This window comes from Chiloscyllium punctatum, chromosome 17 (genome assembly GCF_047496795.1).
Source record: "Chiloscyllium punctatum isolate Juve2018m chromosome 17, sChiPun1.3, whole genome shotgun sequence".
Taxonomy (NCBI): Eukaryota; Metazoa; Chordata; class Chondrichthyes; order Orectolobiformes; family Hemiscylliidae; genus Chiloscyllium; species Chiloscyllium punctatum.
Window position 1 is genome coordinate 47,794,254 of NC_092755.1, and position 22,246 is coordinate 47,816,499.

Below are 22,246 nucleotides of genomic sequence, written 5' to 3' on the forward strand. Positions count from 1 at the left end.
CCGTTAATGGAGACTGTTAGTGGCTAACATTAGGTAATGTGTATTTGCAGACTATGTGATTACAAGGCCTACTGTGTGGGGCTAGGACATGGGAGAGTTCAGGCCTTAAAATGATTGAACTCTATATCAGGTCCAGAGGGCAGTAGGGTTCCCAAGCGGAAAATGAGGTGCTGTTCTTCCAGCTTGTGCTGAGCTTCTCTGGAGCACTGCAGCAAGCCTGAGACAGGGAATGCGGGGGGGGGGGGGGGGGTGTGGCGAAGGAAGGGGGGTGCTGGGGGGAAGAAGGGAATAGCAGGCAACTGGAAACTTGGGGTATTTGTTTGTGGGCAGAACATAGATGTTCTGTGAAGTGACCACCCAGTCTGTGCTTCAATTCCCCAGGGTAGACAAGACCACACTGTGAGCAGCGAATGCAGGAGGCTGGATTGTATGAAGTGCAGGTAAAGTGCTGCTTCACCTGGAAGGTGGGTTTGGGCTCTTGGATACTGAGGAGGGACGAAGGAGAAATAGGCAGGTGTTACACCTTCGGCTGTTGCAGGGGAAGAGTGGACCAAGGTGTCTCAGAGGAAACGGTTCCTGGGGAAGACAAACAAAGGGAGGGGAGGGGAATGGGTCTTAGTGCCTGGCTTACAAATTTCCCTTAAATGGGCACTGTAGCATTAGGTCTTCCATTGTCCCACTATTTCCTCAATGGGAGAATAGTTGAATTATGAAGATAAACTAACACTTTATGGACAGTACTGAACATTTATATCATATTGTCCTGTACAGGAGAAAGTGAGGACTGCAGATGCTGGAGATCAGAGTTTAAAAGTGTGGTGCTGGAAAAGCACAGCTGGACAGGTAGCATTCGAGCAGGGGTCTCAGCATTTTGGACATAAGCCCTTCATCAGGAACATTCCAAGTGAAGGGCTTCTGCCTGAAACATCGACTTCTCCTGCTCCTCGGATGCTGCCTGACCTGCTGCGCTTTTCCAGTGCCACACTGTGTTGTTCAGTCTTACATGGTATTATAGTACATGTTTTGTATTGTTGCTACTGTAAATTACTTGCTTCTGAAAGTTAAACTGCACAGTTGGTGCTGGATATTTTCTGTCATGAGCTCCAATCACAGTTAACCTCAAATACAAACAGGATCCATTTTTAAACTCAAACTACAGTATTAAGTAAAAGGTGCAAAAATAAGATTGTAAAAATAGCAAAAACAGGGAAATAGCTGGCAGGTGCACTAAGTAGGGACTATTTTGTTAAGCACAAATTACTTCACCTTACATTATAGCCGAAAATTCCCATAACACAGCAACCAGCTGGATTGTACTGTAATCAGAATTGATATAAAGGGATAGCCTGACAGAAAGTTTATTAACTTCAGTCTAACAGAGGCAAGTGGTACAATACCTCAGACATCAAATCAGCAAATTTAGCTACTGATGCCATCCACATTGACACTTTAAAACTCTGTGTACAAGGGCAACTACACAAGGTATAACAAACAACAGACACACATGGTGAGATGAAATGCTATCCCCTTTCTCTACTGGTTAAAGTCCTATACAAGTTTGGAGGCATTGCCACCATTATTACTGAGACTTCATATCATCAAATGCTCCATAATTTGAGGTCAAAGAAAAGAGTGGGGAAAGAAAGAAAAATAAAACACTATTGGTGTAAATAAATAAAGAGATGTACATCATTACATTCTTTCCAATGAAGTTTATTTTGGTTAGAGTAAGGGAGATGTATTCAGCATTCACCTGTACTGGTAGTGCCCAATGCTGGTAATGTTTAAAGTACTCAATTTCTAACTTCATATTTATCAAAAAAACCCCAAAACTTTTCAGATCAACTAAGCGTACCGCGTCAGTTGTGTCTGCCATCCCTAGGATACATGGCAGCAATTCAGCAGCACCTTCCATGTAAGGACTGTTAAGCTGGACAAGAATAGCACTCCAATAGAACATCTTCAATTTTCCCTCCAAGTGATATGCAATTTGACCCAGACATAAATCACTATTCCTTTATTGTTACACTCAGTATGCTGAGATTTCCAACTTACCACCACCACAAGGACAGGTGCAGTTAAAAAAAACCCAACACCTCTGGGAAATTACAGGCTCTCCCTCCCAATAATAAACACAGTCAGTGAAGGACAGGTGTCACCCAGAAAACCAAAAAAAGGGAAATTTTTACCAATGTTAAAATAAAGTTGAAGTAGAGTCAAAATAGAAAGGGACTTTTCACTGCAGTTCAAAACGGAGGACAAAGATTTTGAAATTTGGCAAGGTATTGGGCTTTACTCTGGATGCAATCTATGCATCGGAGGATGGTTGTGCGCTGCTGCAGTATCCTGGACTCATTAACTGGTACATTATTGGAGCAGAAGGAACAAATTGAATGAACTTCAGCTGCAAATTTAACTTGGATGGTGCAACATGCTAGCCATTAGTGAGATATGGCTGCCACAATGGTCAGGAACTGAAAGCTAATTAACCAAACAAACTGGTGAGAGGGAGAAAATTGGAGATATGCAAGTGTAGAATTAGTAATTGTGGAGGAATAACTTCTTTGAGAGGAGATAAAAAAAGAGACTTTATAGATAGAATTAAAAAATATTAAAGATTCTCGTAAAGTGATGGCAGTTATGTACAGGCCCTCGTGCAGTGAATGCGGAGTGACAGTACAGAAACTCAAAGCTTTGAAGGCAGATCAGTTATAACAGAGGGTTTAAACTTTTCATACAGATTGACAGAGCAAACGAGCTCACATCAGCAAGGTAGCTAACTCGTGCTCTGCAGCAATATCCCTGAACTGGCAACAGTGCAGGTTATTTTCGATTCACTATGACGAGCCGGATATAGTTAATGGTCTACCAGTATGGCAACATTTACCTCACAGCAGTCTTTATAAATTAATTTAATATTGCATATGAAAGGGTGAAAGATAAAAACAGAAAGCAGCTGCCACAGTTTGAGGTTTAAGTTAAGGCTTTTGTCACTGGATGGGATAGACCTGCCCACATTAAGCGATTTTGTTACTGAGTAAAATGTTCAAAAGATAGATTCAATTGGAGCTACTTCTGCCAGGGAGTCAGCTGCCATGGAATGCCACACTCATCTGCCTTGTGTTATCCTCATTCACAAGTGAGCACATCTCCAACTGCTCTGTTACACCGTCACCCAATCAAGCTAAGGTCAACACCTCCACTCCGCTCTCCAAATCATCACGGTGGGTTTACAGCTCTTATAAAATTACCAAAATACTGTCACTCCCTTTTCCATATTTCACTTTTTCTAGTTCTTTTCCCTCTTGCAATGTCAAGTACCTGTTCAAATTTGTTTTATTGTCTATAGAATATTCATCCACATTTCAAAAAGTTTTTACTTTCTTCCACAGATTTTTGTTGATTGTCAAGTTGTTGAGACAAACAGGAAAGTGGATAGATATTGTGCTGTTTCCTTGTCACAAATTGGGAGATTTCTTGTCGTTAACACATTTTCACAAAATTGCTTTTGCTTTAGCGCTCATCTAACTTCTGTCCCTTATATCGCGGGGGGGTTGTGGTGGTGGTGGTGGTGTCTGTTTAGTGATAACATTGCTGGATTGCTATTTCAGAGACCTAGATAATATCTGGGGTCCTGGGTTTGAAGCTTGCCTCAGAAAACGTAGAATTTGAATTTAATAAAATGCTGGGATTAAGAATCTAATTATGAGCATTGCCAATTGTCAGGAAAACCCCACCTGGCTCACAAATGTGCTCTGGGGTAGGAAACTACCATCCTTACCTGGTCTGGCATACATACGATTTCGGATCCATAGCAACATAGGTTGACTCTTGCGCAATGATTGCTGACCTACCAAAGTAGACCTTAGGTGCAATGGGTGCCAACAACACCCTCACCCCATGAATGAGTGAAAAATAGACACATTTGCCAACTTCTGTAATCATTTGCCTTAAATTTTTAAACTTATCTGCTTGTTCCAGTGTGGCAGCATCCATTTCAAACTTTACTCAAACTTATACATCTAAGGTGCAAGAGATCTACTTATATAAAAAAAGTAGCCATGGACATCTAATGAGGTAAGGGATAACAGAAAGGAAAAACATACGAAAAGGGAGAGACTCTGATAAATAGGAAACATATAGAACAGCAAAAAGTGACAAAACAGATAGGCTGGGGAGAGCTATAAAGAGTAAATACAGAAAGAAACGTGTAAAGGAACATCAAAATCAAGACAAGAAACTTGATAATTATCTAGATAAAACAGCTGGGGCTAAGAGCTATGCACGTTTTCCAAAAATTGACAACAGCAATATAAATGAAACAAGGAAAGTGCAGACATGTTTCCAGTAGAGGAATAGGATAGCAATTAAAGGAAATTAAGGTTGAATCAAGGATAGAGATTCACCACAAATAAAGTAAGCAACAGAACTGAAGAAAACAATGCCAGTGACAAATTTTCAGGACCAGATAGTTTTCATCCAGGGCTTTAAGGAAAAGAAATTCATTAATTATGATTTTCCGAAGTTCTTTAGATTCAGGGATCATTCCTTTAGATTGATATATTCAAGTCATATATTCAAGTTTGTCAATGATAAACATATATTAACAGATAACTTGAATAGATAAAAATGGCAGTGGATTTCAATATAGGCAAGTATGAAGTCATTCACTTTGCACCCAAGAACAAGAGAACAGAGGACTTGGTTAGACTTGGGGATCTAGATCATCAAATATCAGAGCTTCAAAATGTCAAATGAAATGCTGCCATTTATAACTGAAGGACTGGTCAGGGTGTGATACTTGTACACCTGAACTGACAACACCGAGTTACTGACAATAGTCTGGGCAGAATTAGCTTTGAAAGGAGTACAGCATAGATTAATCCAAATATCTGTGTGGTTTCAAGGATTAAGTTACAAAATAGGTTTGTACCATCTAGAATTAAAGGTGGTAATGGGATGATATTAAGGGGATCTAACAGGGTAGATGGAGAAACATTTCCCTGGTTGACAAAAGTACGACATGGAGGTGCTGGTGTTGAACTGGAGTTGACAAAATGAGAAGTCACACGGCACCAGATTATAGTCCTACAGGCTTAGTTGAAATCACAAGCTTTCAAAGCACTGATCCTGCATCAGGTTTAAGTCTCCATCTGATGAAGGAGCAGAGCTCCAAAAGCTTGTGATTTCAAATAAACCTGTGGGACTATAACCTCGTGTTGTGTGACTTTTGACTTTGACAAAACTAGGACGAGATGATAAAGCTTAAAAATTAAAATCAGGAGTGAAGTCCAGCAACACATTATATATCGGTTTGGAATGCTTTTCAGGCAATGATCATACAAGCTAGGCCAATTGTTAATTATAAATCTGGATTAAATTTGACTAATAAAAATCTAAAAGACATGGAACAAAAGGTGGATACAAAGTTAGGTCACACATTGAATGACAATAAGGCCTCGATGAATTAGTCTTGTTCCCATGTTCCTTTTATGCAGTTCATTGTCTGGTTCTTCGGATTTTGAGTGATTCTAAAAGCTCTCAGGCTGCATCACTGTGGCATTGTCCCATAATCTTAAATCTAAACGGTGAAGGACTAATTTCATCAACATCGAAAATGCACTCTTACAATTTTAAGGTCTCAGAAAACATCTCCCTGCATTTTCTAGAGATTTTGCAGCTTGTTTAAAAAAAAATGTGCTGTAGGCACTGCATTAACCCTTTGTAACATAATCCCGACGCCACTGTTTTACTTATTTGTTGTTTATTTCGAACCTCGGTATAATATCTTACTGTTAAGTATTATTTTGCCTAGCTAAGTAGTTGACACTACTTCAGTTAGTGTTATTAAAGCTAAGATAGACTTTTTAAAAAAATGAACAATAAAGGAATTAAGGAATACGATAAGAGCATGGGTAGATGGATCCGAGTCCAAAAAAAGATCAGCCATGATCTTATTGAACGGCAGAGCAGGCTCGAAGGTCCAGACAGCCTACTCCTGCTCCCAGTTCTTATTTTGTTTGTAAATAAATATAACTGAAAGCATTGTCCAGAAACATTATCTCCCACATTCAAAAGTGATGCAGTAATTGTATTCCACAGTAAGTAATTTACCATTAATAAGGGTCAACCGAGGAACTTGGATCACATCAACCTGAACAACAATGAATGCAATACAAGTTCCAGTCTTTCTGAAACTACTGTTCAGCTGTATACACTAAAAGAAATTTTAAAAAGCAGCTGCCACAACACAAAGCAGATGAATTCTTCACCGTCCTTGTCTTTAAGACAGTCTGCAGACAATCACTCTAGACTTGTTACTTCCCTCACGTGGAAGCTGTGATGTACAGGAAGAAATGAGTCAGAACTGTGCTCCAAAACAGCATCACACCACCGGCCTGGAATAGATTTTGCAGTAACCTTATCTTTGCTTGCCCGTGTTGTTCCATTGTTCCAATGCTGTTCCATTGTTTGAGGGAACATGCAAAAGTATAAGCTCAGCCCACATTCAAAGGCCATTGAACGAGAACAATCAGCTTTGTAATCATGGTTATGCAAATTAATTTAAGGAAATACAGCTTGCTTAATGCAAACACAGACATTTCAGCTTCTGAAATGGAGGGAGTACAATGTCTATAAATAGTTAACATGTGGCACCCACCATTTGGGAAATTACATGTATTTTCTCAAAACCGTTTTCGCATCAGTATGAAAAAACAGGAAGCAATATTAGGATTATACCATCTTCCATACCTAAAGCAATATTCAACACCAAGCTTAAATGTGCCATCTAGTAATCTCTGCTATTTCTGAAACAATTTTAAACAAGGGGAAATAACATATCAGGTGCTTGCTTGCACAATGGATCATTAAAGCAATCAAAACTCAACACTAATCAATCATAAGGCTTAACTAGATGTTGCAATTTTCATGACAATGCATCAATTTTCTTTCAAGTCTTATACCAGAATGCTCCATACAGCACTAGATAGATTTCCTGCAGATATTAGCATTCAAATGTCATGCAAAATGAATAAATATGATCTTTACTTATAGAAATGTACGTACTTTCGAGGAGAATGCTTAAGACTCAACAATATGACAACTCACAGTGTCAACATGTCATACATACCTTGAGTTTAAACAGGACAGCAACTTATAATTTTCAAAGATCAACAAATTTGCTTGGAACCCAACTCAGAATAGATTTCACTGCAACTCTGTCAACTGGTACAGACTGGGGTGGGGTAGAAACTATAGTGTTCAGCTTTGACAATGCAGCATTGAGAAATACACACACGTAAAAAGCAAGCAGTTGAGAATATTTCGTTCTCTCACAAATGAAAAATCTCAAGGTTACAATTCCAGTCAATATTGGGCAATTAGAAGAACAGAGTAAGTTTCTCATCAAACAGGTTTCAGAGAGCCTTAACACCAAACCATACATCAATACTGACAACACTGCACAGCAGACAAGGTCTTTCACCCTGTTCTCAATAGGACTGGTGCTATCAGAAGCAGGCACACAGGTTAAGTTGGAGATCCCAGAGGACACAAAGGTCTGTCAACAGATTGAACAGACAATCCCAACGCTCAAGCATCTAACCTATCATCACACTCTTACAGATCACGATGAAACAAAAATTCGATACATTAACGATAGCAACAGCCGTTTTGTTCCAGGGGACAAATCACATCTCTATGTACCAACACATTATGCTGTACAGAGTCATTGTGCAGCTTAACACATGCATTTAAAACAAATATTGAACAATAAGTGATTTTTCTGTTTACAGTCAGAGCATCTGAAGCACAAGCCTGGCAGCTCATTCAAAATTCCATCTCATATCATGTTCAGTTTTGAAAAGAAAAACAATAATTCAACCATGCAGCACCATACTGCAGGACTCGTGACACCTACTGATTTAGTGTTAACACAGAGCTTTTCACAAGCAAACTCCAATGTGCAGCTTACACAATGGTCTGGTGATGTCCGGTGAGGAGCTGGTTCAGGTGGTGTGAAAGGCAGGGCAGGTCAAAGTGAGAACAGTTAAGGCTTTGCAGATTAGTGACTCAGCCTCCAAAGTGCAAGGAGAACTGGAAACGTGGGGAAAACTAACAACTTCAGTAGTGACATCAGGTTAAAGAAACGTGAGTACAACGTAAAACCTTCTAAAAAGTGACGAGCTAAATATTAGGTTTTTAAAATTGTATCCTTCGTTTAGTGTGCGCAATATGTTGCCAAAACGCATTTAACAAAATTAATTTTGCCATCAGAAAACATACCAAAAGGGCCCACCTTTCTCTCACTGGACACTGCACTGCCCAGGTTCATTACAACGGCAGCAGATGCGGAAACTATCACGCCAAAAAACATTAGTAGAAAATGCATCTTTACATCAGAAAACTAGCTGAACCATTATGCAATGGCAGATTTGAACTGTGCAATTCTCCTTCCCACCCAAACAAAGTCACAGCCTGGCAGCAAACTTTGAAACATAAAACAAAACCAAAATATTCAGATCTATCTCCATATGAGTGCAATGATAAAGAAAATTGAAGTAGCCAGTCAGCTAATCTGACTACAGCTTAGCTCCATGTACCTGCCAGTTCCCCACAATCCAATCAATTCTATCTGCACATTTAACACACTCAATGGTCCAGCATCCACACTGTTCTCTGTGGAAGAGCATTCCAAAGTCCAACCGCTTCAGAGAAGAGATTCCTCCTCGTCTAATTTTCCAATTGTACCCACTAGTTCTAGACTCCCTCACAAGGGAAAAAAAAAATCAGCATCTGCTCTGTCAAGCCCCTTTGGAACCTTCCATGTTTCAGTGAAGTGACCTCATTATTCTTTCCTCCAGTGAGTGCAGGCCCAATCTGCTCAATCTTTTCTCATTAGACAACCCCTTAATTCCAGGAATCAATCTACAGAACTGTTTTCAAAGCAAATATATCTCTCCTTAAGGATATTCAAACTGTGTATAGTTCTCTGGTGCACTCTCACCAACGTCTCGTACAGTTGAATGAAGTCAATATTCAATCTGGTTTTCTAATTAGCTGCTGGACATGCCTATATTTCTGTTAATGAATCATGAATATGGACAACCAGACCATATTACATCTAGAGCATTCTCCAATCCCTCTCCCTATTTAAGTAAGACTTAAAACTTGACATTCTTCCTTCTAAAGTAATCTCACACTTTCCACACATTATACACCATTTGCTACATTTCTGTATCCTACTCACAACTCACTTGCCTATTTACCTTTGCATTAATAAAATTAGCTACAATGCAGTGGGACCCTTCATCCAGGTCATTAATAGAGAGCTTCTACTGATTGTGTTTGCATTTCTAGCTTGTTTTCTCTCACTGTAATTTGGTTATTTTGTTTCAGTCTCCATTTATGTGCTCCCACAACTTTCCAAACTCTCTGAACTACCACTCATTTTTGAAGCATTCCACATTTTTGATATTATCCTCAACTTCCTTAAATAGCCACAAATGTTGCTTCCTTCTTGAGTAGTTGTTTGTTCTGCTTGGAAAAGGGTAAGAGTCATGAAATATCTTCTTAAATGTCTGCTACAGATTCTCCACAATCTTATCTTTTCACCTACTTTCCCATTACGTTTTTGCAAACTGTTTGCCTGTGCTCCTGTGATTACCTTAAATTTAAAGATCAGACTTCGAGCCACATTTCTCACCCTTAAACTGAGTCTAAAATTCTATGCTATAATCGCACTCCGCCAAAATATTTTGCTAAAAAGTCATTAATTAATCTTGTTACATTACATTTCACTCTTAAAAGATGCTGTTCCCTGGTTGGTTCCAGAACACACTGTTCCCAGAAGTAGTGTTCTAAATCTATTCTATAAACTCATCTTCCAGGCTACATTTGACAATATGAATTGTCTATTATATTTGAAGATTAACATTTCCCATGAAAGTTGCAGTACATTTTGTAAACTGGATTAGCTAAGAAACAAATTTTTTGGCATGTTTCTTAATGCATGCGCAATGATAACTGTTAAACTGAAAATTGACATTAGGGCTAACGAGTCAAGGATGGAACACCTCTAAAACAAAAAAAATTCTTAAAAAGCTCTCTAAACTAGGGATATCTGCAGAGATTAAATAATCTAACACTAGACAGAAAATGACTTGTTCCCACTAGCATTTGGCTTAATGAGGGGTTACAGATCTTAAAAATCATTTGTCACAGATCTAGAGGGGAGGAAAGAGGAAAGTCTATTCACTCAGAGATACAACAAAAAGTTGTTCTATAAATAAACTTGAGAGAGTTTAATAGGTACTTCAGGATGAGGAATTGCATTGCGGGTTACAGACAAATAAAAGGGAACTCTTCCAAGCAGTTAGCACAGACACAGCAGCCAAATAGCTTGTCTGTGTTAAAACTGTGATTTGGTGGCGCATTTTAACTCCTAATTGGTTATTAGAGAACAATTCAAGAAAAAGCCTGGGCAATCCAGTCCCCATTAAAGCCCATCCCAGTGGTATCTCTCACTTCCCTGAAGCCTATTCCTCCAGGATCATTCTCCCAAACCACATCCCACCAAAATGTACCCTCAGTCCCCTGAGCATCATCACTTCGGTACCATTCCACCTTGCAGTCATCTGACAGAATACACTTTGCACCATTCAAGACCTCTGAAACACCCTCTTTTCCAATGTTTCTCAAAGCAACATTTATCTCCAAGGAAGGCCCTTTTCTCCATAATCCTCACTTGCCCATGCCCATTACTCCAGTACTGTCAACTCCTCTTTTGAAGTCACCCCACAACTACATCTATTTTACGTTCCACTGAAGTCCTTTTACAGTCAAAGTCATTGATCTGTACAGCAAGGAAACAGACCCTTCGGTCCAATTCAATTCATCCATGCCGACCAAACATCCTAATAACTTCCATTTGCCAACATTTGGCCCATATCCCTCTAAATCTTTCCTATTCATAACCAATCATTCCCATAATTGTAGGTGAAATCCCTAACTTTACCAGAGCTCAGCCCTATTATCCTTGTATACTCATCCATCAAGTTCCCCAACTTTCTCAAAATCCTTTTGGTGAACATTCCTAAATATACATTTATTATTTTACCTTCAGTTTCAATCTCATTACTTTAACAGTGTGTCAGAACCTGCCCTGTCCAGATGTAACTCATTTCTCTCATAGCAATGTAGATTTATTTAAATTTAGTCATCTACCCAATCATTCCTTTAATTGGTGAACTCCCTAACTTCACCCAAGCTCAGCCCTAGACAGCTGCTCTTTACTTTGCAGTGTTGCTTGAATCAATCTTTTACCAGTTGTTTCCTTCCCATACAGTCTATAATCAGTTCTATACTAACTCATTCAAGCTCTCCGTAAATTTCCAAGCTAAACGTTAATCATCCTATGCTTGAACCACAGTACATTTTTCGCATTCAATTAGTCTATTTTCAAAAAAAATGAAAGGATATAATGTAAAGAAATAAGATAATATAAAGAAAATATTGTGCATGAAAATAAATTTGCTCTTCCCAGTTTACATAAACCACCCAGGAGAGAGAAACATGAGGGTAGGGGCTTAACAAGAAGTATTATATAAGAGAATCTCAAAGAAAATAAATTATTTAGCCATTAAATCTGTGCAGAAATGATTTGAAGCACATAGTTTCACAATGGCATCACATCTAAGTTATTGGAAAATGCCTGTAAAAGAACGTCTCTCTGTGCTTCAGATCTCCATCCATGACTTGAAGCAAGGGAAGCCTGTCTTATTGCAATAAAACATGTAGCATTTGTGGTGTGCAGTCACCATGTCCATTGACCCACCTGCCATGCAGGAGCTAAGCTCTCCTTCACCAGCTCGTCTAATCCGCAGTGTTCCAGTTCACGCCGCTTGTACTTATGATATTGATAGTATCCCACATACCCGCCACCTGTGGCCACCAACAAGTGCAAAGGACGGACCCGAGTCACAATTCCAAAAGTGATCATCTGCAGAATCCGGTGATCTGCTTGGACCAAAAACAAATGGAGATTAGATGAGCCTACCAACAGACAGTCTCCACGCTTGTTAAGTACAATGACTTTGTAATATTTGCACTGTATTCACAAACACAAGTAGCATAATTGTTTTTGACTTCCCAAACTGGAGTTAGATCTGGAGGAAAGAAATTGAACCATATAATACAGTCGAGAACGAAGTAACTCTGAAGAATTAAGCTGCACTTATTTCAATGCAAACGGTCTTTCAGGTAAGGCTGATGAATTGACCACGTTTGGGAACATGGGATTGGGACATCACAGCTATTACAGAAACTTCACTCAGGGATGGACAGGACTGCTCAACGTTCTGAGTTTCAGGAGCTATAAAAAAAGGGAATAAAAAAGGCTATAAAGAAGAGAATGGAGAGTGGAATTTTTGATGAAGGAAAACATTACTGCTGTAACTTGAGAAAATATTTCTGAAAAATCATCCAATGAAAATATATAGGTAGAAATTAGAAATAAGAATGGAATGATGACCTTGATGGGATTGTACAATAGGCCCCAAACAATAGTCAGAGGGAAATTGAGGATCAAATATATAGGGCAATCTCAGATAGATTTAAGAATAATATAATATGTTGTAATAGTAGGTGATTTTAACTTTCCAAACGTTGACTGGGAGTAACATGGCATTAAAGGTTAGGATGTGAGGAATTTGTTCAAAAAAAATTACTTGAATACATTTATCGATATGTAAATGCTCCCTCTGGAGGAGGAGCAAAACTTGACGTTCTCTTGGGTAATATGGCAGGGCAAGTGACTGAAGTGATAGTAGGGAAACATTGTGTGTCTGGTGATCATAATTCTATTTGTTTTTAAATAGTTATGACAAAGGATAAGCTTTCCATAAAATGTTTTTTTAATTGGAGTAGGGTAATTTTTAATAGTACAAAACAAGAACTTTCAAAAGTTGACTGGAGTAGACAGTGATATCTCATAGGTAGGAGACTTTCAAACATCTGATAAGAAGAGTTCAGGGTTATTATGTATGTATTAGAGTGAAGGGTAAGGTTGTTAGGAGTAGGGAACAATGGTTCCAGACAAGAATATGAAATAATCATATGTTAGACATAGGCAACTGGGGTTCAAATGAATCTCGAGCAGTACAAATTGTTCAGTGACAATAGAACATAGAACCAAATTGAAGCCCATCAAACCTTCACTATTCTATTCTCGTCCATATTCCCACCTAATGACCATTTAAATGTCTGTAAAGTTGGCAAGTCTACAACTGTTGCAGGCAGCGCATTCCATGCCCTTACTACTCTCCTAGTAAAGAAAGTACCTCTGACATCTGTCCTATATCTATCACCCCTTGATTTGAAGCTATGCCCCCTCGTGCTAGCCCTCACCATCTGAGGAAAAAGGCTTTCACTGCCCACTCGATCTAATCCTCTGATTATCTCATACATCTCAATTAAGTCACCTCTCAACCTTCTTCTAACATTCTTAAGGAGGAATTCAGGAGGACAAAGAGGGGATAGAGATAATCTTGGCAGATAAGGTTAAAGTTATACTAAAGAGATTCTACACGTACATTAACAGCAAGAGAACAACTAGAGAGAAAGTAGGGCCCCTTAAAGCTCAAAGAGGTCATCTTTGTGTTGAATCTCATGAGATGGGAGAGATATTAAATGAATATTTTGTCAGCTTTTTGTTGTGGAGAATGAAACAGAGGCTAAAGGACTCAGGGAAATAAATATTGATGTTTTGAAAACAGTTCACATTTCAGAAAAGGAAGCGCTGGAGATCTTAGAAAATATAAATCTGGATAAACCTCCAGGACCTGATCAAGTGTATCCCACGACATTGTGGCCCATTGCAGAAATATTTATCTGATCTTTAACTATGGGTGAGGTGCTGGATGACTGGAGGGTAGCTAATGCTGTGCTTTTATTTTTATAAAGGCTGTAAGGAGAAGCCTGAAAACTACAGACCTGTGAATCTGACTTTGGTGGTGGGTAAATTGGTGGAGGTGATTCTGAACGATAGGACTTGTATGCATTTGAAGAGGCTAGGAATGATTAGATAGTCAGCATGGTTTTGTACATAAAAAAATCATGTCTCATAAACTTGACTGATTTTTTTGAAGAAGTAACCAAGAAGATTGATGAGGGCAGAGCGGTTGACATTCTTTACTTCGACTTTAGTAAAGCGTTTGACAAGGTTCCATATGGTAGACTATTTAGTAAAGTTAGATCACATAGGGTTCAGTGTGAGCTTGCCAATTGAATACAAAATTGGCTTAATGGCAGGAGACAGTGGTGGTGGAGGGTTGTTTTCCAGATTGGAGGCCTGTGGCCAGCAGTATTCAAAAGGGATCAGTATAGGGTCCACTTTTGTGTGTTGTTTACATAAATGATTTACATGAGAATGTAGAACGCATTGTTAGTAAGTTTGTGCATGACTGGTGACATCCAATAGTGGACAGTGAAGGTTATCTAAGTTTACAAACGAGATCTTGATCAATTAGGTCAATAAACACAAGATATTGCATTTTGCTAAAACAAACAAGGGCAGGACTTACAGAACTAAAAGTAGGGCCTTGGGTAGTACTGGGTGACCGCTGCATTCGTGAAATCGTTTACCGCTGTTTCAGTTACCCGTAGTTTACCACGGCCCATACACGTTACAGGGAAGCTTCCAGAACCAAGGACCATGGGGCTGCTGGGAAGGTAAATTTCCCACTTAAATGAATGGGTTTGCAGCTATCTGCAGTCTCAGGCTTCCATGGTAGATCTTGGAAAGTATTGCCCACGGGTCTGGGGGATTACTGTATTGTAGAACAGAGACCTCTAGTGGTTCAGGTACATAATTCTTTGAAGTTTGCATGATATATTGGCAGGGTAGTTAAGGCAGCATTTAGCACGCTTGCCCAGACCTTTTGAGTACAGAAGCTGGGACATCATGTTAAAGTTGTACAAGATGTTGGCAAGGCCTCTTCTGGAGTTCTGTGTTCAATTCTGGTTACCGTGTTATAGGAACAAAATTATTAGCCTGCACAGGGTTCAGAAAAGATTCACCAGATGTTCCTAGGAATGGAGGTGTTAAGTTATAAGGAGAGGATCTATAGGCTGGGATTTTTTTTCACTGGAGCACAGGTTGAGAGATGACCTTATAGGGGTTTATAAAATCATGAGGGTGATAGGTAAGGTGAATGGCAGGTGTCTTTTTACCTCAGGTGGGGAATTTCAAGACTAGGGCAAACTTTTAAGGTGATAGGAGAAAGATTTTAAAAAAGGTATGGGGGCAATTTTTTGCACAGTCTAGCTCATGTGTGGAATCAACTTCCAGAAGAAATGGTGACTGCAGGTACAGTTACAACATTTAAAAGATATTTGGATAAGCACATGAATAAGAAATCTTTGGAGGAATTTATGCCAACCTCAGGCAGTTGGGACTAGTTTACTTGTAGATTATGGTCGGCATGGACTGATTGGACCAAAGGGTCTGTTTCTGTGCTGTTTGACTCGATGACTATAGCTTTCTAAACACAGGAGTGAAGGAACAGTTAGTTATACAGTGTCATACAGCATGAAAACAGACACTTTGGTCCAACCACTCCATGCTGAACATAATCCCAAACTAGTCCCACCTGCCTGCGCCTTGTCAATATCCCTCCAAACTTTTCCTATTCCTGTACTTATCCAACTGTCTTTTAAAAATTGTAATTGATCTTTAAGGAGTCTTACTTTCTCTCTAGTTGTCCTAGTTCTTAACGTAGTACCCTTATCTGCCAATACTATTGCCCCTTTGCCTTCCTGATTTGTTCCTTCAGAACGCCCCTACACACACTAAGAGATTCAATTGAACCAAGTTGTCTATATCTCAAATAAGATTCTCTTTTATTTTTGATTAGAACCTCAATGTCTTTATTCATCGATTGATCTTTAATCTCACCAGCCTCACCCTTCACTCTACCAGGAATATAATGCCTCTAACCTTTTGTCATCACACTCTTGAAAGCCCCCTACTTGTCAGATGCCCTTTTACTTGTTAACGGTCTAATCCAATCAACTTTTGAAAATTCTTATCACATGCCACTAAAATTTATCTTACTCCAATTAAAAGCTTTAACTTTTATGCAAGGTTTATCCTTTCCCGTAGCTATTTTGAAACTAATAGAATTATGATCGCTAGACCCAAAGTGGTCCCCCATTTTTACTTCAGTCACCTGCCCTACTTGGCAACAGGAATTTCAGGTACAAATCAAGGGCTGCACATGAAAAGTATCCCAAACTAAACCCTCCAGATTTAAACATGACCTGTTCTACAAAAGAATAAAGAAAAAAAAACACAATGTTCTTAAAGGTCAATACTGAGCTAAATCATTGAGGTCTTCTTAAGCTTTGTGGCAACCACACTTATACCTATTGTGCAGAGCTCTAATCGTCATCGCACAAAAAGGATATTGCAGCCAATGAAAGGATAAAAAAGGGACAATCAGAATGATTGAGGGAACAGAGGTATTGGGTAATCAAGACTGAGTTCATCCTCACAAGTAAAGGTCAAAAAATGATAGTGTAAGTGTATTTAGGATTATCAGAGGAATCAAATAGCTAAATTATTTCGCATTATCTGCTCACAGCCTGCTTGCTTCATACGTAATGTATTTCCAATTGCTTCTCATGCAGGTAAGAGCACTAGCATAGACTCCCTAGGGAGATTGTAGAAGCAGTTGGCACTGGTCCACTCAAATTAAATAGACCTCTTTCAGACAACAAACAGGGTGACATCTTGGGATACAGAATATGGATTGACTGTCTGCCACTGGGATTTCTTCACCTTCAGCCTGGATTTATTGCAAACTAGTTCATTGAACCAATAACTCCTTTATCATTCTACTGTATAGCTAGAATGATAGGAGAAGGGAAACTAAATGGGCCATGGTTTATTTTACATATCAAGCCGACGACATACAGTAGTCCTTTGGCCCAAATACTCAGTGCTAGTATTTATGCTCCACACAAGCCTTCCCATTGCCCATTTCTTTCCTAATGATATCAGACCTGTCTATCTCATGACCTCAAGTGCTTCGAATTGTAGAATCCGTGCAGTGCAGAAAGAGACATTCAGCCCATCAAGTCTGCACCGACACCTGATCAGCATCCCACCCAGACCTAGAACCTTACCCTATCCCTTTAACCCTGCATTTTACCAGAGCACCTAGCTGAAACCCACAGACATGGAAAGAGTATGCAAACTCCACACAAACAATCACCCAAGGCTGGAATCGAACCTGGGTCACTGGCGCTGAGAGGCAGCAGTGCTAACCACTGAGCCATGGATCAATCACAATTATCCAGTTTCCTTTTTAAACACATCTAGTTTTAACTACAGCTTGTGGTGGCAGAGTTCACATTCTAAGTACTCTCTAAAGAATGTATCTTAGCATTCCTATTGCATTTATTAGGCACCACACGTATTAATACTCAAGTCTAAGTTAAAACATCTTCTCCACTTCCACCCGGTCAAACCCATCATTACCTTAAATACTTCTGTAAATCACCGTTCAAACTTCGCCTTTTCAGAAGCGAAAGAAAAAATGTCAGTCTGGTCATTGCTAATGTTTATAATTTCTCAGTTCCACTTTCATCCTCAAATCTTTTTGTAGAATCATAGAACCCCTACAGTGTAGAAACAGGCCATTTGGCCCAACAAGTCCACACTGACCCATTCCCCTAGTCTATTGGGCTGCATTTCACCTAACTAATCCATCCAACCTATACTTCCCTGAACACTGTGGGTAATTTAGCATGGTCAATTCACCTGACTTGCACACCTTTAGACTGTGGGAGGAAATGGGAGCACCCGGAGGAAACCCACGCAGACACTGGGAGAATGTGCAAACTCCACACAGTCAGTCGCCTGAGGCTGGCATTGAACCCGGGTCCCTGTCACTGAGGCAGCAGTGTTAACCACTGAGCAACCATGCCACTCTTTCTATGCAAGTTCAATATATTTTTTCAATTCCCCCTCTTTAGAAATCAACCTCAGCTTAACCATTATCTTATGAGATTGCTCAACCACATTACTACTTTTACTGTTTCCCTCATATCCATTTGATAATCAACACCATTTACACTCTTACCACAAGTACATGGCCGCCTCAATTTTTTTATTTGACATCTATCGACATTGAAACTCATTTGCCAATTACAAACCTATTCAGCAAATTTATTAATCGCTTCATGTTCTATTTTTCTTTAGCATTACATAACTACACATCCAAATTTGGAATGGTCTGAAAATTTAGAAATTATGCTTCCCGTTCCAGAGTCTAGATCATTGCTATAGGTCATGAACATTGGTCCCAGCATTGTTACTTACAGAACATAACTCCTCACGTTTTGGTTGTTAAAATACCATTAACCACTCTTCGGTTTGCTGTTCTATAACCAGTTGCTATCTGATCTGTTACTTGCCCTGATTCCACATGCACACTTCTTAGTTATGCATTTACTATACAGTACTTCGTATTCCTGATGAAGGGCTTTTGCCCGAAACGTCTGTTTTACTGCTCCTCGGATGCTGCCTGAACTGCTGTGCTTTTCCAGCACCACTCTAATCTAGACTCTGTTTTTACCTATACAGTACCTCAAAGACCTTGAAAATCCAAATATATTACATCTACGCCATTATACCCATTTACTGTTATTTATTAGTAATCTCAGGCAAGTATGATCTTCCCTCTTGAATCCATGACAACTTAGTTTTGGCTTCTAGATCTTATTTTAATAACATCATTGAGGAAAGATCAAATACCCTTCCTATTGTCAACATTACACTAAATAGCCTCCAGCTCCCTAGTGTTGTTCTAGGTCTCTCTTCAAATAAAGGTATAATATTAGCTGTCAACTAGTATTAGTCCATTTCCTAATACATTTCCATATAGAGTAACAGCGTTATACGGTACTGAAACGGGCCCTTCAGCCCAACGTGTCCATACTGAACAGGTTTCCTAAACTGAACTAGTCCTATTTGCTACATTCTGCCCATGTCCAAAACATCTCTGCTCTAATTGTTGATATGGTTACTGAAAATCTGGACATGGTTTTGTCTGTTAAGTTTAATTAATCAAATTATCTCCTTGCTTTAATTAAATGCATCTTACATTTTTACATCTCTCCTATATCATGCAACGCTTGATAGTCTCCAGAGGAAACATCAAAAGAAAGTAACTATACAATATTTCTACCCTTTGTAGTCATTGCCAGTGAGTTTACTTTGTATACACTTCAGCAGTCCTATCCATACGTCAAAGTTTCTATCAAATGCATTGCTATTTATTTTACATATTTAAGTTACTTTTATCATTCTCTTTGCAGTATTCAAAAAAAAATTTCCTAAAACTTTAGCAGTTCCTTTCATTTCCCTTTGATTTATTGTTGAATTACTTAGTACTTGCTTTATCTGTCTTTTCTCTCTATTCATTTTGATTATTAATTGGTCAGTTTGCTCTTGACTTTGTTAAGACAGAGGAATGTAATTGTCCTAAACTGGATTGAACAGCTTCAAACATTTCCCATATGGCCTCTTTCTCACTGATGGAGAGTTCAGCTAGCGCCCTCCCCACCCCCAAACAGGAAAATGACATCACCAACCCAAAGAAACACAAACATATAAATAGAAAGCAGGAATTATCAACAGTGCTTCGCCTGGAGGCCCACTGAAGAGGTCACCTAGTAGGGTGACGAAACGTCTGAAAATGAACCTTCCAGCTCAGCGAGCAATTGCCCGTAGTGTTAGGGGAACAGAGAAGTGTAGGGGAGTTGGTCTGGGTGGGTTGCGCTTCTTCGGGTCGGTGTGGACTTGTTGGGCCGAAGGGCCTGTTTCCACACTAAGTAATCTAATCTAATCTAATCAAACTACATCCAGAACCTCAACCTGAGCTACAAATCTTTTCAAAACTCGTTAATTAACAGTCTTTTCAAACTATTTTGCCTTCATCTTAATAATTACTTCTGCAGTTATTTTAGACTTATTTTAGACTTTAGGTTGTGATTGCTATTGCATGTATACTCCCCAAATGCTTACTTCTCTTCTCTGCTCTGGTGTATGTCCTTTTACTAGATTCAGCAATAATTCCACTCAGTGGATTGAAAACACAATCTCTTAATTTGTTCCTCCTTTTCTCATCTTTCCAGCTAATTTTGAAATAGCTGAAATCTTATTTGATTAAATGCACATATATTTATTCCTTTCATCCTCTTAGATGGTCTGTAAATTATTCTACATCATTTATAACTTTTAACCTTTGATCTCAATTCATAAATTGTTTTTATCTAAACATTTGTTACTTTCTTTTGTTCAGCCATGTTGGCTCTCCTGAGCACTGTATAACTATCTCTTTCTTCCCTGTTCTTTCTCACCTGCAAATTTTAACCGTCAATTCTGATCTTCATACAGCCACATTTCGACTCTCCCTACCACATCTTAATCCTTGATACAAATTATCGCTCCCATTTCCCTCGCTGAGTTTGTCCAACAATTTCTTGTAACACCTCCCTAAATAAAACCAACAGTTCAGGTTCCTCCTTAATTCCTAAATACAGATATTTAGTTAGGTGAAGCTACACTCAGGCAGCTGCCAACATCCTTACATTCAAAACTACACCTTCTTCTTTACTATACAAACCTACAAACTCAAATGATTCCCAAGTTAAAAGAGTGTGCTCTCCATCATTCGCAAGCCCTGTGCAGTTCTAAGCAGAGACCACTAGGGAGTGTACAAGAGCAGATGATGCATCTAACAACTCCTGGCAATTCAACAGTGCCCCCAAGAGGAACCTTCTAGCGTCAAAGCTGGTGTCTTTTTTAAAAATCGCAAATCACATATAGCCGTGTGCTCACTTTTAACATCTGGTGCACACCATAACTCTTTCATTCTATGTAAGGTAGTGTGCCTGAGGCTGAGGTTTTTGTACCTATCATGCACAGAGTATCAGACACAGGTAGGCAGGAAACACCATTCTTTAACATCACTAAAACAGAAAAGCAGCAGCCATACAAGCTACAAGGTTTCAGCCGAGATTGCCTTTGCAGAGGTAGTTGAATTCAAGTCAGAACAAACGTATGGGTATGGACACAGTGCTCTCAGGTTAGGATGTGGGACAGTTAGCATTCCTCTTGCTATCCTACTCCTACAGGAAGTAGGTACATGTCTATTGTGAAAACTTCAACTCTGAAATTACTCCCTCAGAATCAGGGTTCATGGTGCAATAACAGGTACTTGAGCCAAACCCCATGAATACAACTCCATCTCAACCAGGAAATATGGGAGAGATCATTATCTAGTTAAACTTCTGGACAAGGTTGAAGCCGAAGATTTTAATGGTCGGGAACTCGGTAATGGCCGTGTTGTTGTTGATTGAAGTGAAATAGCTATGATTGCCATTTCTGGGCATTTTTCCTGGTACAAATGTTACCTACATTGGTCAACTCAAACCTGGATATTGCCCAAGTCCTTGCGTAGGCTAGTTGATCTCAACTTGCCCAGGGCAACACTTAGACTAATATCACCTATTTTGAGGGCAACCACTCTTATCTCTCTTGTGGCATTCAGTCCTTGTGCAGATCAAGGCTGTTAAGACGATTCAAGCCAGGTGACTCTGGCGGATCCAAACAGAAGATCAGTGAATAGTTATCAGTGAAAGAGTTCTATGATGACTCCTACCATCATACTGATGACAGAATAACAATGTTGAGAGTAGGAATTGATAAGAGTTAAAATAATCTTGGCTTCTGAAGAGAGGAAATACCTGAACAAACTTTAACTTTGCCACTATCATAGCAGCATTGGAACAGCATGGTTAGAAGAACAAGTCATTCTGCACACAAGTATTGCAGAATCAAAGGTTTTGCATAGGAAGTACAGAAGTTTTTGAAGTGTTCAGTGCATGCAACCACTTAATATGCATGGAGGAAACTAAGTTGACTGGTCACTAGTATCAATGAAGTTGAAGAGTCATCCAGTCATCACTTGGAATCAATTACATGATTCACAATGCCCCACAATGCTCGAAAATGCGGATATTCACATTGACAATTTCTCTTGCCAATTGAACGGCACTTTATATCGTTTGTAACTTAAGTTTTATTATAATTATCAACACAATCAAGACACCGTAATGGTCTGTGAAAGGGAAGTCATATTTGTCAAATTTATTAGAGTTCTTTGAAGATATAATA

At 39.2% G+C, this 22,246-nt stretch overlaps 1 protein-coding gene across 4 annotated transcripts in view; it reads right to left on the reverse strand.

The window, feature by feature from the left end:
* The window catches only part of pisd (phosphatidylserine decarboxylase), a 101,627-nt gene that overhangs the window by 69,070 nt on the left and 10,311 nt on the right, over positions 1-22,246 (reverse strand). For 2 of the 4 annotated variants that reach the window (XM_072587081.1, XM_072587082.1), the window contains exon 3: positions 11,837-12,018. In XM_072587081.1, the coding sequence (XP_072443182.1) occupies positions 11,837-12,018 (182 nt within the window). Of the gene's footprint in view, positions 1-11,836; positions 12,022-22,246 lie in introns of those variants that run through there. The other 2 variants (XM_072587079.1, XM_072587078.1) reach the window with 2 other exon arrangements.